At 45.8% G+C, this 12,131-nt stretch overlaps 1 protein-coding gene across 1 annotated transcript; it reads left to right on the plus strand.

Moving 5' to 3' along the window:
- The first annotated feature begins 1,269 nt into the window (after positions 1-1,269).
- LOC119660221 (protein farnesyltransferase subunit beta) lies at positions 1,270-11,859 on the plus strand. Its single transcript, XM_038068659.1, has 6 exons — positions 1,270-1,459; positions 1,524-1,780; positions 10,579-11,014; positions 11,077-11,209; positions 11,309-11,423; positions 11,485-11,859. Exons 1-6 carry the CDS (start codon positions 1,367-1,369, stop codon positions 11,732-11,734), a joined length of 1,284 nt encoding a protein of 427 aa, XP_037924587.1. The 5' UTR covers positions 1,270-1,366; the 3' UTR covers positions 11,735-11,859.
- The last annotated feature ends 272 nt before the right edge of the window (positions 11,860-12,131 follow it).

The raw sequence follows: 12,131 nt of genomic DNA on the forward strand, positions 1-12,131 counted from the left end.
AGAATATCTTATAGATGGTACTCAGCAACGTGATACCTCTATAATTGCTGCACTGTGTGATATCTCCCTTTTTATGTATGAGACAGATAATGCCTCCTTGCTAATCGTCAGGCATTGATTCGCTGTCCCATACCTTGAGCACAAGTTGATGAACCACTTGGTGTAACTGGTCGCCTCCATATTTAACTAATTCGGCTGTAATTCCATCGGCTCCTGGCGACTTATGATTTTTTAGCCGATGAATTGCACGGACTGTTTCTCCTAAGCTTGGTGGTGGGAGTATTTGTCCGCCGTCTTCAGTTGGCGGGACTTCCAACTCGCCGATGTTCTGGTTGTTCAGTAGCTCATCAAAGTACTCAATCCATCGCTCCAGTATGCCCATTCTGTCGGAAATCAGATTTCCCTCTTTGTCTCGGCAGGATGAATATCGAGGTGTATAAGGCTTCATCCTGTTGACTTGTTGGTAAAACTTCTGCGCCTGGTGCGGTTAGTCCCTGTACTTTTCTAGTTCACAGATTTGTTGGTTCTCCCAGGCTTCCTTTTTCCGTCTGTGAAGTCGCTTCTCCGCTCGATGGAGTTCTTCTTTCTTTCTTTCTTTGAGAATGCAACATTACTCGGTATGCGGCATTCTTCCGTTCCGTTGCTAGCTTACATTCATCGTCAAACCAGCCGTTCCGATTTTTTTTGCGGCTGGGGCCAAGTAGTTTTTCAGTAGCTTTGTACTGATGAAGGGAGTAAGTTGCTCCCGAAATATATATATACATAATAAAATAAAATTGTAGTTTGGAGTAAGCTACTGGTCTATCAATTTTGGGGCCAAGTATGTTTGTGGCCGTATCCATGGTAACGTTCTTCAGGTGGTTGTGGAGATCATTTGTTGATGCTTCATCTCCAGGTCCTCTCTTGACTGCGGTTATTGCAGCATCCATTTCCCTCTTATAGGTGTCGCGGAGGGCTGTGTTGTGGATGGCTTCAGTGTTAACTCTCACCTGATTGTCAGAGGGGATTCTGGGTGGTGTTGTTATTTGAGCTTGGACCACCATACCAACGAGATAGTGGTCCGAGTCTATATTGGCCCCCCTATATGTTCTTACACTCATCAAGGCTGAGAGGTGGCGGCGTTCGATCAACACGTGGTCAATTTGGTTATGCTCTTCAATCTCCAATTTTAATCATATATTATCAAAACCGTTTATTTTCAAAAGGAAGCGCTTGTCTTCTATCAACTCACTCCCTTAGCTGGTCGTTTGATAACCACCTCTTGTTAATCTGTCAACTTGCATTTCCAATTGGACATTTGAAAAATGTTGACATTACTTTGACAAAGTTCGGATAAGGATTCTTTCGTTTAAGAATTTTATACAAGATGGAATCGCCGGCGGAATTTCGAGATTTTGCAGCGCTGAAAAGGGAGAAGTTCAATGATGAACGAATATCAACAATAACCTCACGCGAACAGGTATTATATTTGGTTGTTTGCGGGTGGTGAGAAGCACTTACTCATGCCCTCATCTTATCAACAGATAAACACCGAGCATCTGATCGAGAAGTGTTTCGATCGTTTCGAACAGCTTAAATGCTTGGACCAATCGCTGCCTTATTTCTATCGCGATCAGCATATCAGATATCTAGAAAATGCCTTGAGATATTTGTCGTCGTCATACGAATGTTTGGATAGCAGCCGGCCGTGGCTGGTTTATTGGATTCTGAATCCAGCGCATTTGCTCAATTTCAAGTTTAGCGACGAATTGCTGGATAATGTCGTTGACTTTTTAGAAAAGTAAGTATTTTCCGAATTTGGGTGGTATAATGACCAGCTTATTTGATATAACCATAAATTACTGCAATAGAATAATTTACGAAGCGCATAACTGAGAATTTCACGCAATCCTTTATGACTTCTGAGAGTAGATTCATGTATTTACGATAATTTGGACACTGGCGATGGCGAGAGAGGTCTGTATCGACTTGTCAAAAACCGACACCAACGCACGCATGATATCGAACACTTCAGCTGCGTTAATGACAAGAACGGTACCTTGCTTACCGACCGTCGACCCGCGATGGGTAGAATATTCCAATGGAAGAATTTGTTTATCCTCCACTTCTACAAGCACTGTCGATATTTGGAGCAAATCCACCTGTCAGCGCGGTTGAAGTGCTCTTAGTGACCAGTCATCCCGTTGTCCGAAAGCCTGGGTGCGCAAGATCGGAATATATGGCTTAGGTCCCTTTTCAGAGGTCGCGCAGAGTATCTCGGAGGTTGAGCCGATAAGGGGAAACTCCCGAAATTTGTATTTAAGGTTGTCCCTGAGGCTGCGTCATCCTTCGTTGCTTCGGCAATTGCCGAAAAATCGACCGTGGTAGGGATTTTAAACGGTGAAATGCGTGACAAAGTGTCACGGACACGTGCTGGATGGCCGAAGTGAACTGGCTTGTGAAGTTCAAGTGCCGAAGTTGGCGAGGGGACGCTATGGCGCGCTTCTGCTTAAAAGCGAAGGTAAGGGGGTTGTGGACCTCCTCCTAGGGAATATCGGAAATATTTGATTACCACGTAGGCGGCTAATAACTCACGATTGTAGGTGCTGTAGTTCTGTTGAGCTGTCGCCAGATACGATATCTGAGGCATCGACGAATACGACTAGGGGTACATCTGGCTGAGGGAATGCCAGGACTGTAGCGTCCACCAGCTGTCGTTTAGCTAGCTCAAATGTCTCTGTGGACCACGTTATCATGCGCAAGTCTTTGGTCTTGGATTGAGTTTCTGGGGTGGGATGGGGTGCTGTACATCATGCTTAGCTGCCTGCGAGAGACTATTCTCGGTAGTTATGTTGCTGTATTTTTGGGGAATAGCAGTTACCCAAATCTGAGTTCAACCTAGTGTCAACCGGTTGTTTGTTAATGAACCAGCTTTCGTAAGCATCCAGCTGGTTAGTCTTTCTTACCTGCTTTAGGACTTTCAAGTCCTCAGCGCTTACTTTATGGCCGCATTCGACCATATGTTTTGCCACCATAAATTTAGTGGGTTTTCGGGCTCTGCCTCCTTCATGTGCTCCCTAAATCTGGTGGTTGCCAATCTTTTTGTTTGCCCGATATATACCTTCGCGCAATCTGAGCAGGCGACCTGCCAGTTGAGCACACTGTAGTAGATGTAGAAGGAGCTATAAAATTCATGGGCAATGAAGCAAAGGAGGAAATCCGGCATCAAATGTCAAAAGCCATGGGTCACCAGAACAGGATTCGGAAGTCTGCTAACCAGCGTGAAATCAAGATCGTACGAGAACTGAAGAAGAAGCCGGTATACTACTTAAAAACGGATAAGGGTAACATGATCGTAATTATGGACAAGCAACATTACGATAACCTTGTAATGGAAAAATTGACCGGAGGAAACTATTTCGAACTAAGGAATAACCCGCTACCAGGATCTATAAAAAGAGTAGAGAAGGCCCTCAAAGAATGCTCTCTAGTGGTTGGTAACCCCGCCAGGCTGCGGATGCCAAACCCCTCGTTACCTAGAATTAGATGCCAACCAAAAATTCATAAACCAGGCAATGAGATGAGGGAGATCATTGCAGATTCTAACTCCCTTACGTACAACATTGCTAAATTGGTCGAGGAATGCCAAAAATTGGGATCCATTAACGGAAACCAATCCGTAAAAAACTCGAAAGAATTGATTGATAGATTGAGTGCAGTGGGGGCTTTGGCGGATAATGAACGACTAGTGTCATTTGACGTCAAAGCTCTATTCCCAAGCACGCCTGTAAAAGAAGCCATAACAAAATTTGAAGAGTGGCTACTACGTTTTGGTTCAACACCAGAATGGAGGAAAAAGGCTAAACAATATGCGAGGTTGGCTTCCCTCTGCATGAGTGAGAACTATTTCACATTCAGGGGAAAATATTTCAAAACGACCTCAGGTGTAGCGATGAGCAATCCCCTCTCCCCACTCCTAAGTGAAATTTTCATGGCATCACTACAGGAAAAAATGGAGGCGGATGGATTATTGCCAAATAAATGGTTCAGATACGTGGACGACATTTTGGCAGTGATCCCGGACACAAATATCCAAAATATGCTGGATAAAATCAACACTCTGCACCCTAAAATAACCTTCACTCACGAGATTGAAGTTAATAATCAATTGGCTTTCCTAGATTTGACAATCAAACGTCAAAACGGACAAGTTACCTTTTCTATTTTCAGGAAACCGACCAGCACTCAACGTACAATCCCGGCCACTTCGTTCCACAGCTACCAACACAAAATGGCTTCTTATGGCACTATGATCCACCGCCTCCTAACAATTCCGCTCACTGAGGAAGACTACCGGAGCGAAAAACTCTACATCTTAGACACGGCTATGAAGAACGGGGACCCCAGCGCCACCATAGAAACAATGATTAAGAAACACACCCGAAGGTTAGAACGTAGTAATCTTACTACACTCTATAGCCAACAATTACCCTTAACTGCTCAAAAAAGATCAAGTGTCACCTTCTCAAATCTGTCCAAACACATACAAAGGACATTGAAAAGGTTTGACATACAGCTGGTAGGATCAAGCCGTATCTACCAGCTAAAAACCCAGCTGGCGGGGGAAAAAGGTCGAAAAATGGTAGAAGAGATGAGCGGCATTTATAAAATCGCCTGCTCAGATTGCCCGAAGGTATATATCGGGCAAACAAAAAGATTGGCAACCACCAGATTTAGGGAGCACATGAAAGAAGCAGAGCTGGCTGTAAAGCACTCCCGAAAACCCACTAAATCTATGGTGGCAAAACATATGGTCGAATGCGGCCATAAAGTAAGCGCTGAGGACTTGAAATTCCTAAAGCAGGTAAAAAAGACTAACCAGCTGGATGCTTACGAAAGCTGGTTCATTAACAAACAACCGATTGACACTAGGTTGAACTCAGATTTGGGTAATTGCTATTCCCCATTGTTTAGAAAACTAAATTAGCAGATGAGCAAACTTGTTTGCACTGATGAAGGGAACAAGTGGTTCCCGAAATATCGGTATTTGCAAGAATAAATACCCACACCAACGAAAAAGAAACAAGTTTTTATTACTTCAATTAATTAATCGTTGGAAACACCGCATAATTTCACTCTGACCCATGAAAACGTTTGTCGAAGTCCTAGACTTACGTCTACCTGCCTGTAGCCGTAAGTGTGTATAGGTGAGGATTTTGCCGCCGCTAGTTGTTGCGGAATCAGTTTGTCATTCCGCGATACCGGGAGAACGACCAGGTAATGGCGCTTGTTGAAAGAATCATATATTGTTAGGCGGCGTGGAGCTTTGTTCTGGGTAGCCGCCGCCAGAGCTCGCAACGAGTTCAGTTTTTTGAAGCTGTGAACGTGCACGAGCTGTTCCAGTAAATTGCAGGACTCGTTGAGGTTCACGACGCGCCACTACCCAATCGCTCATTTCGGTTCACCGACCACGAACGACTTCGGGATCTACCTTCCGAACGCAAAGCGCCGGCTGTTGCCGCTAGTGACGGTAGCCGAGAGGGGTCTACCGTCTTCTGAAACTCGGAAATTTGGCCCGTCGCTTCCCGCGAAACTTCACTGACCACGGGGCGCCCACGCACTTCATGAATTTTGTCAGCGGCGTTCGCCTACACCTCGAAAGATACGGAGTCCGCACAGGCTAAGATGGCCTGGGTGGTTGCCGTAACCGTAGCGACTTCAGAAGTTCAATCCCGACCTTATCCCGCTTAATTGCTTCATCTCACGCAGCAGTTGGCGCGGGAAGTGGCCGCTTAAGGTGAACTCCGTCAGGACGTGAATCAGCTTTGCTCATTCACTTACCGACAGCGGCTTGATGAGGGTGCCCTTTAGTTTTAAGTAGGAACACTTTTTGAGCACGTTGGCGACGAGCCTAACCGACTCGTTGTCTAAGCCGACGAGTGCGTGTTTAAATCGCGTGGCATCAGTAGTGATTCCCACGAGCGCGAACTGTGCCTCCAATTGGTGGAACCAGACCTCCGGGTTACATCGCCAAAAACGGTAGCACCCGTACCACCACTGTAGCCACAGGGGGTGCGGAGGTGCCGGAAACGCCTGGAGAAAACAGTGTTTTCATACGACATTGCAAATTGCGATCAGAGCAGAAAGTTTAACAATACCACGTCCGAAGCGGAACCAAGAGAACTAACGGACCGCCAGAGTCCACAGTCGGCCCAACTTTGTCTTTTTTTTCAGAAAACTTTGCGCCGATTCTTGTAGCCTAACGTTTTTTACTTTTCACAAAGAATAATAATAATAATTCAGGCAATTCATTGAGCCCCCTTTGGTTTTGTACAGCACTGAACCCCCTTCTATGGCTACTGAATGAAGCTAGAGGGCATGGTTTTGTAATAAAGTATGACCTATGTGCTAAGTGTGAACTGACACGCTTGATGTATTTAGATGACAAGCTATATGCTGGTACAGACGACCATCTTTGAAGTCTGTTGCAAATAATAGACATGTTCAGCCGTGATATTCGGATGGAGTTTCGATTAGACAAGTGTCGAATCCAAGCCAAGCCGCATGTCGGACATAGCATTTGTGACCTCCACATTGAAGCTATGACTGAGACAGACTTCTACAAGTACCTAGGAATTCTGCAAGGAACCCATGCTTAAGTTGGTGATCTGAAGGATACTCTGCTGTCAGAATTCCTCCGACGCATTTCTCGGGGAAGAATAAAATAAGCACGTTGAATGTATTCGCTATCCCTTAACTGGCTTATGCATTCGGAATATTGCTGTGGACGAAAATCGATCTGGAAAATGTCCAGCGGTGGATACGGACAACTATGTCCAAATTCCAAATGCATCACCCAAAATCTGCCGTGGAGCGGATGAACCTGCCTCGTGACATCGGAGGTAGGGGCGTGGTTGACGTGGTGGCACAACATCATCGCCAAGTCGACTCGCTGCGCGCTTATTTTTACAGCAAGGAGCAGGTGAGTCCCTCTGCATGCGGCTGTCTGTAAGGCAGACTGTGGACTGACTCCACTTAACTTGAAGGATCGATCTTTCAATCCTCTGAGTGGGGTGAAGTCGGACCAAGAGCGTGAATTGTCTTTGGCAGCCATTTGTCGATTTGCATTTGTCGAGTAAATGGCTGTGTGTTGGGGAGCTCTTTGCTGAGACGGAGGGGTTCATGTATGCCATTCAGGACGGCGTGGTCCCCACCCGAGCTTATAAAAAGCTCATCATGAAAGAACGGGTGGAGAACGACCAGTGCAGAATGTGTGGTTCGGCGTTACAGACATTAGATCATCTCATTTCTGGCTGTACTGTTAGGGCACCGGTGCAATACATCGCCAGGCATAATACTGTATGTAAGGTTATCCATCAAAACCTTGCATACAACCATGGGCTGATCACGGGAATACCGATATTAGTCGCAAGCAGTACTTGATAGTTCTGCTTATAGCATGCATTGGGACCGGCAAGTTCTGACTGACCGCCGTACTCCACACAAGAAACCTGACGTACTGTTCGTTGACAAGACGGGCGTATATTATTGATGCTGTTATCCCCCATAATAGCAACATTGAACGGAAATACGTGGAGAAGAAGGTGAACTATGAGCCATTGGCTCGGGAAATCAAAAAAATTTGGCGTCTCGAGCGGGTGGTTGTAGTTCCCATAATATTGTCAGCTGCAGGTATTATACCTAAATCCTTCACGGCTTCCCTTGATGTCCTCGGACTTTCGCACAGCCTGGCTCAAACCATACAGAAGTACACCAATCTGCATACGTGCTCGATGTTGCAGGGAGTTCTCGATGGATTCTCCCATTAACCTACCACCGGCCACCACAACCAGCGCCCCTTTAGCTTTTAAGTAGGTAGGATCGTCTGAGCCTAAATGCTTGGCACTTGGTGCTAGGATTAGGTAAAATCCGACATCTGCCGGGATTGTGACAACTTGAAATAATTTAAATTTAACCAATTAAATAATAACATCGACGACGTCGACCAGTTATGCAGTGGAGATTGGATTGGATGAAAACGAAACGAATATGTTTAGACGCAATCAAATGGATGGACTACTCATTACACGTTTATTAATTTTGCTTTTTTATTCGGGGTCATCACTAAAGATTTCACTTGAACTTAAGACTTAAATTGAAATTTATTTAATTATTTATCTCAATCTTATATCATTCTTATTTTTTACACGACTGACCCCAGACTCAACTGTGCAGTTCCTACGTTGGCCCCGTTGCTGTCGACTTGCAACCAGCAAGTAGGCGAGCTACTCAGGCGGGTGAGTTGCGCTACTTTGATGTAGAGCTCCGGTGAATCCCCGCTAAGCGGCTCCACACTGCAGCGTCTCAACAGTCACTTGCTCCAGTTTCAAGAATACTGACTGAAGATGTAGAGGTCTTCGCGACGGAAACAGTGAGAGCGGTAAAGTCTTAGCTAAAAGCGCCGGGCTGATCTTGGCGGACAACTGTGAAAATGCAAGTCGGTAGATGTACGGTCGTATCAAAGCCGGCAATCAAATACCTTGGGGTGATCATTGACACCAAATTGAGCTTCAGAGAACGCCTAGATTATGCATGCCAAATTATCCAGTGCCACCGTGGCACTTGCAAAAATGTTGCCGAATATTGTTGGGGCGAAAGGCTGTCGGAGGTTGCTTCTAACCGGAGTGGGGCGATCCATCCTGCTTCGCTCGTCACCTGTGTGGACAGAGGCGGGTTGAAACTCTCAGAGACGGAGGGGTAGGTAGGTAGGTATCAGTGGCCTCTCCGAGGAGCCCAATTAGCGCTTTGGTGCGCCGTTTTGATGCCACAAACTCCTAAGACCGTGACTGTTGTTATAGGAACAGGGAAGCAGAGTCCAACTGGCTCGGATCTTCAGAGCCAGCCCGTAGCATTCAAGAAGGAAAGCGACTTTCCGACCCTGCAGCTAGAAATCTCACTGAGGTCCCCAAAGAATGGTTTAGCCAGTGTCCACAGCCTGACTCGAGCCAGAGCTGGGCAATCACAGAGAAAGTGCATGAGGGTTTCCCTTCCATCTCCGCAGCTTCGGCAATGCGAGTTGTAGGGTAAGCCGAGCCTAACGACGTGGTCCCCTATGGGCCAGTGTCCCGTGCAGATCGCCGTAATCTTGAATGCATTTGCACGCGTCTGGCACAGGAGCTCTCGTGATCGGGCTATGTTATAAGCGGGCCAAATTCTCCTTGATTTGGCACAGCTTGTAAGCCTTCGCCATCTCAGGCCCGCGGCTGCTAGGTAGTGCGAGTAAACTCGGCCCCCGACAGTCGCCAGCGGAACACCGACTGTGTTCCCCGAGGGACTGCCAAGAGCAGAGCCTTGCCTGGCCAATTCGTCAGCCCGCTCATTCCCCTCTATGTTCCTATGCCCGGGAACCCAGAGGAGAGTGATCTTGAGCGTGCCGCCCAGATGGCTGAGCGCGTCTCTGCACTGCCCCACCAACCGGGAAGATGTCGTCGTTGAGTACAATGCCTTGATAGCCGCTTGGCTGTCTGTTAGAATGGCTATGTTACGCTTGGGGCTCGAATCACGCTCCAGCCGTCGACAGACTTCCAATATCGCCAGTACTTCTGCCTGGAATACACTGGTGAAACCTGGGAGACCATACGACTTGGATACACCGTGTGTATTCGAGAAAACTCCCACGCCGACTCCATAGGCCATCTTTGATCCGTCCGTAAAGAATACCGTGTCATAGTCTTGCAACACGCCGCCGGTCTTCCACTTTGCCCTGGTTGGAAGGTCCACAGCAAAGTTTCTCGTGAAGTTCAGCTGCGTGTGATATAGTCCGTGGGGGATGCCCAGATTTCCCGAGGCATTTCATCTAGGATGTTGCTGTGGCCGTAGGACTTCGCTGTCCAGCATCCGGACTCACGTAGTCTGACGGCACTGCACGCTGCAACATATTTGATGTGGAGGTCTAGGGGGAGGAGATGCAGGAGTACATTGAGAGCATCTGCCGGGCAGGACTGCAGAACCCCCGTAGCACCTGCACATGCGGTTCTTTGAATCCTATTAAGCTTCGTTTTATTCAGAGACGGAAGCAGGTGAACTTGGTTTACCAGCTGATGGCTCTAAGGGTTCGCACTGTTTTTAGAACCACATCAGGTGAGGCTGTATTGGTGGTAGCCGCCATGATCCCTGTCGACATTCTGGCAAAGAAGATGAGAGTGCTGTACCATGCAAAACGTGTGGAGGGGGACACACAGAACGTGGAAATGCGGCTAAGTCAGAGTCAAATAATCTCTGGGACGAGTCTACGAAGGGTCGGTGGACGCATAGGCTCATTCCCAACATTAGGGTGTGGCTTGAGCGGAAACATGGGGAGACCGACTACCACATTACCTAGTTCCTCACGGGACACGGTGGTTGCTACAGGCAGTATCTGCACCGCTTTGGATTGGATGATTTTCTACCTGTAAAATGTAAATAAATTCTCAGTTATGTACGAATTATGATACAACACGTGGATAGAGATGAACACAAAACCTTTCTACCTGAAGCGTCCGGCTTCCGGACGGTATTCTGACTTGTTTTTAATTTGATCTTATTTTTTCTTCTATTCAGATGCCGTGCTCCGACTGGCGGCTTCGGTGGTGGCCCTGGACAATATGCACACTTAGCCCCTACCTATGCCGCTGTTAATAGTTTATGTATCATTGGGACAGAAAGAGCGTACGAAGCGATTAACAGGAAAACCCTTAAACAGTTTCTTTTATCTGTTCGAGATCCAGATGGTGCATTCAGACTACACGTGGATGGAGAAACTGATGTTAGAGGCGCTTACTGTGCCCTGTCTTGTGCCAAACTAGTAAATTTTTCAGAAGAAGAAGAAAAGGAAGTTTTCCGTGGAACAGCCGACTGGGTAGCAAGTTGTCAAACTTACGAAGGAGGTTTCGGCGGTGCTCCAGATCTAGAAGCACACGGAGGTTATACATTTTGTGGGATCGCTTCTCTAGTCTTTTTAGGTTGTACGGATAAATGCAATCTTGATCGTTTATTGGTAGCCTCTATGCAATATATCTGTAAATATCACATGAAGTTAAATATGTATTTTGCTTCCAGAAATGGACAGCATCGCGTCAAATGCGTTTCGAAGGCGGATTTCAAGGTAGAACGAATAAATTAGTAGACGGGTGTTATTCTTTCTGGGTTGGAGCCATTTTCCCAATAGTGAAAGCAATACTTATGAAAAACGGTAAATATGTTTTGTTGTCTTTCATAAAAATATAACTTTGTAGACCATGCGACAGATAATTGAATCCATTCTTTGAAAAAATATTAACTAACTTTTCAGATCCAGCTGCCTCTGAAATTTTGCAGAACCATTTATTGAACAGTGAAGCTTTGCAAGAATATATTCTGTTATGTTGCCAGAAGCCAAACGGTGGTCTTATTGATAAGCCAGGAAAGTAAGTATATATGTTTTTGACAAAACGCTTCTTTGTTAATCTAAAAATCCTTTATCCACAGACCACAAGACTTGTATCACACGTGCTACACATTAAGTGGCGTATCAGTTGCTCAACACTGCAGTAGTTACTTGCAACCATACGTTCTAGGAAATCCTGAAAACGAACTGTTACCTGTGCATCCGCTCCATAACGTACCTCCAATGTCTGTTATAAATTGTATAAAATATTTTCAAAAATGCAGTTTTTATGATGATGAAATGTCGTCCGATAAAAGTGACGAGACAAATAACTCGAAACCTTCAAGTTAAATTTACCAAAAACTAGCTGTTCTGATGTTTCACTACTTAGTGTGGTGTATTTTTTATAAAAAGAATAGACAAATAGAGATTGCATTAGCTTTCCATCGGTTGCTAATTGCTCGTGTTCACGAAAATATGCTTTTGATTTTTATATGAATTAACCGATATGCAACTTTGTAGAACTCATTTTCAGCTGGAAGTTTTATTAAAGGCGCACGTGGAGTACATAACAAAAGGCATAAAGCTCTTTTCATACTTACCAACAACAGTAAGTGAGCGTGTCAGATACAACATAGCCTCAATGGCCTGCGGCAAGATGGCTAAGAACAAGAGGAGCAAATCAAAGGGCCTAAGAGATACGGAGTGACAGTGCGTATTCGTGGAGTAGGGACTAGTTAGTTTAGTT

Source organism: Hermetia illucens, chromosome 6 (genome assembly GCF_905115235.1).
Source record: "Hermetia illucens chromosome 6, iHerIll2.2.curated.20191125, whole genome shotgun sequence".
Lineage (NCBI taxonomy): Eukaryota > Metazoa > Arthropoda > Insecta > Diptera > Stratiomyidae > Hermetia > Hermetia illucens.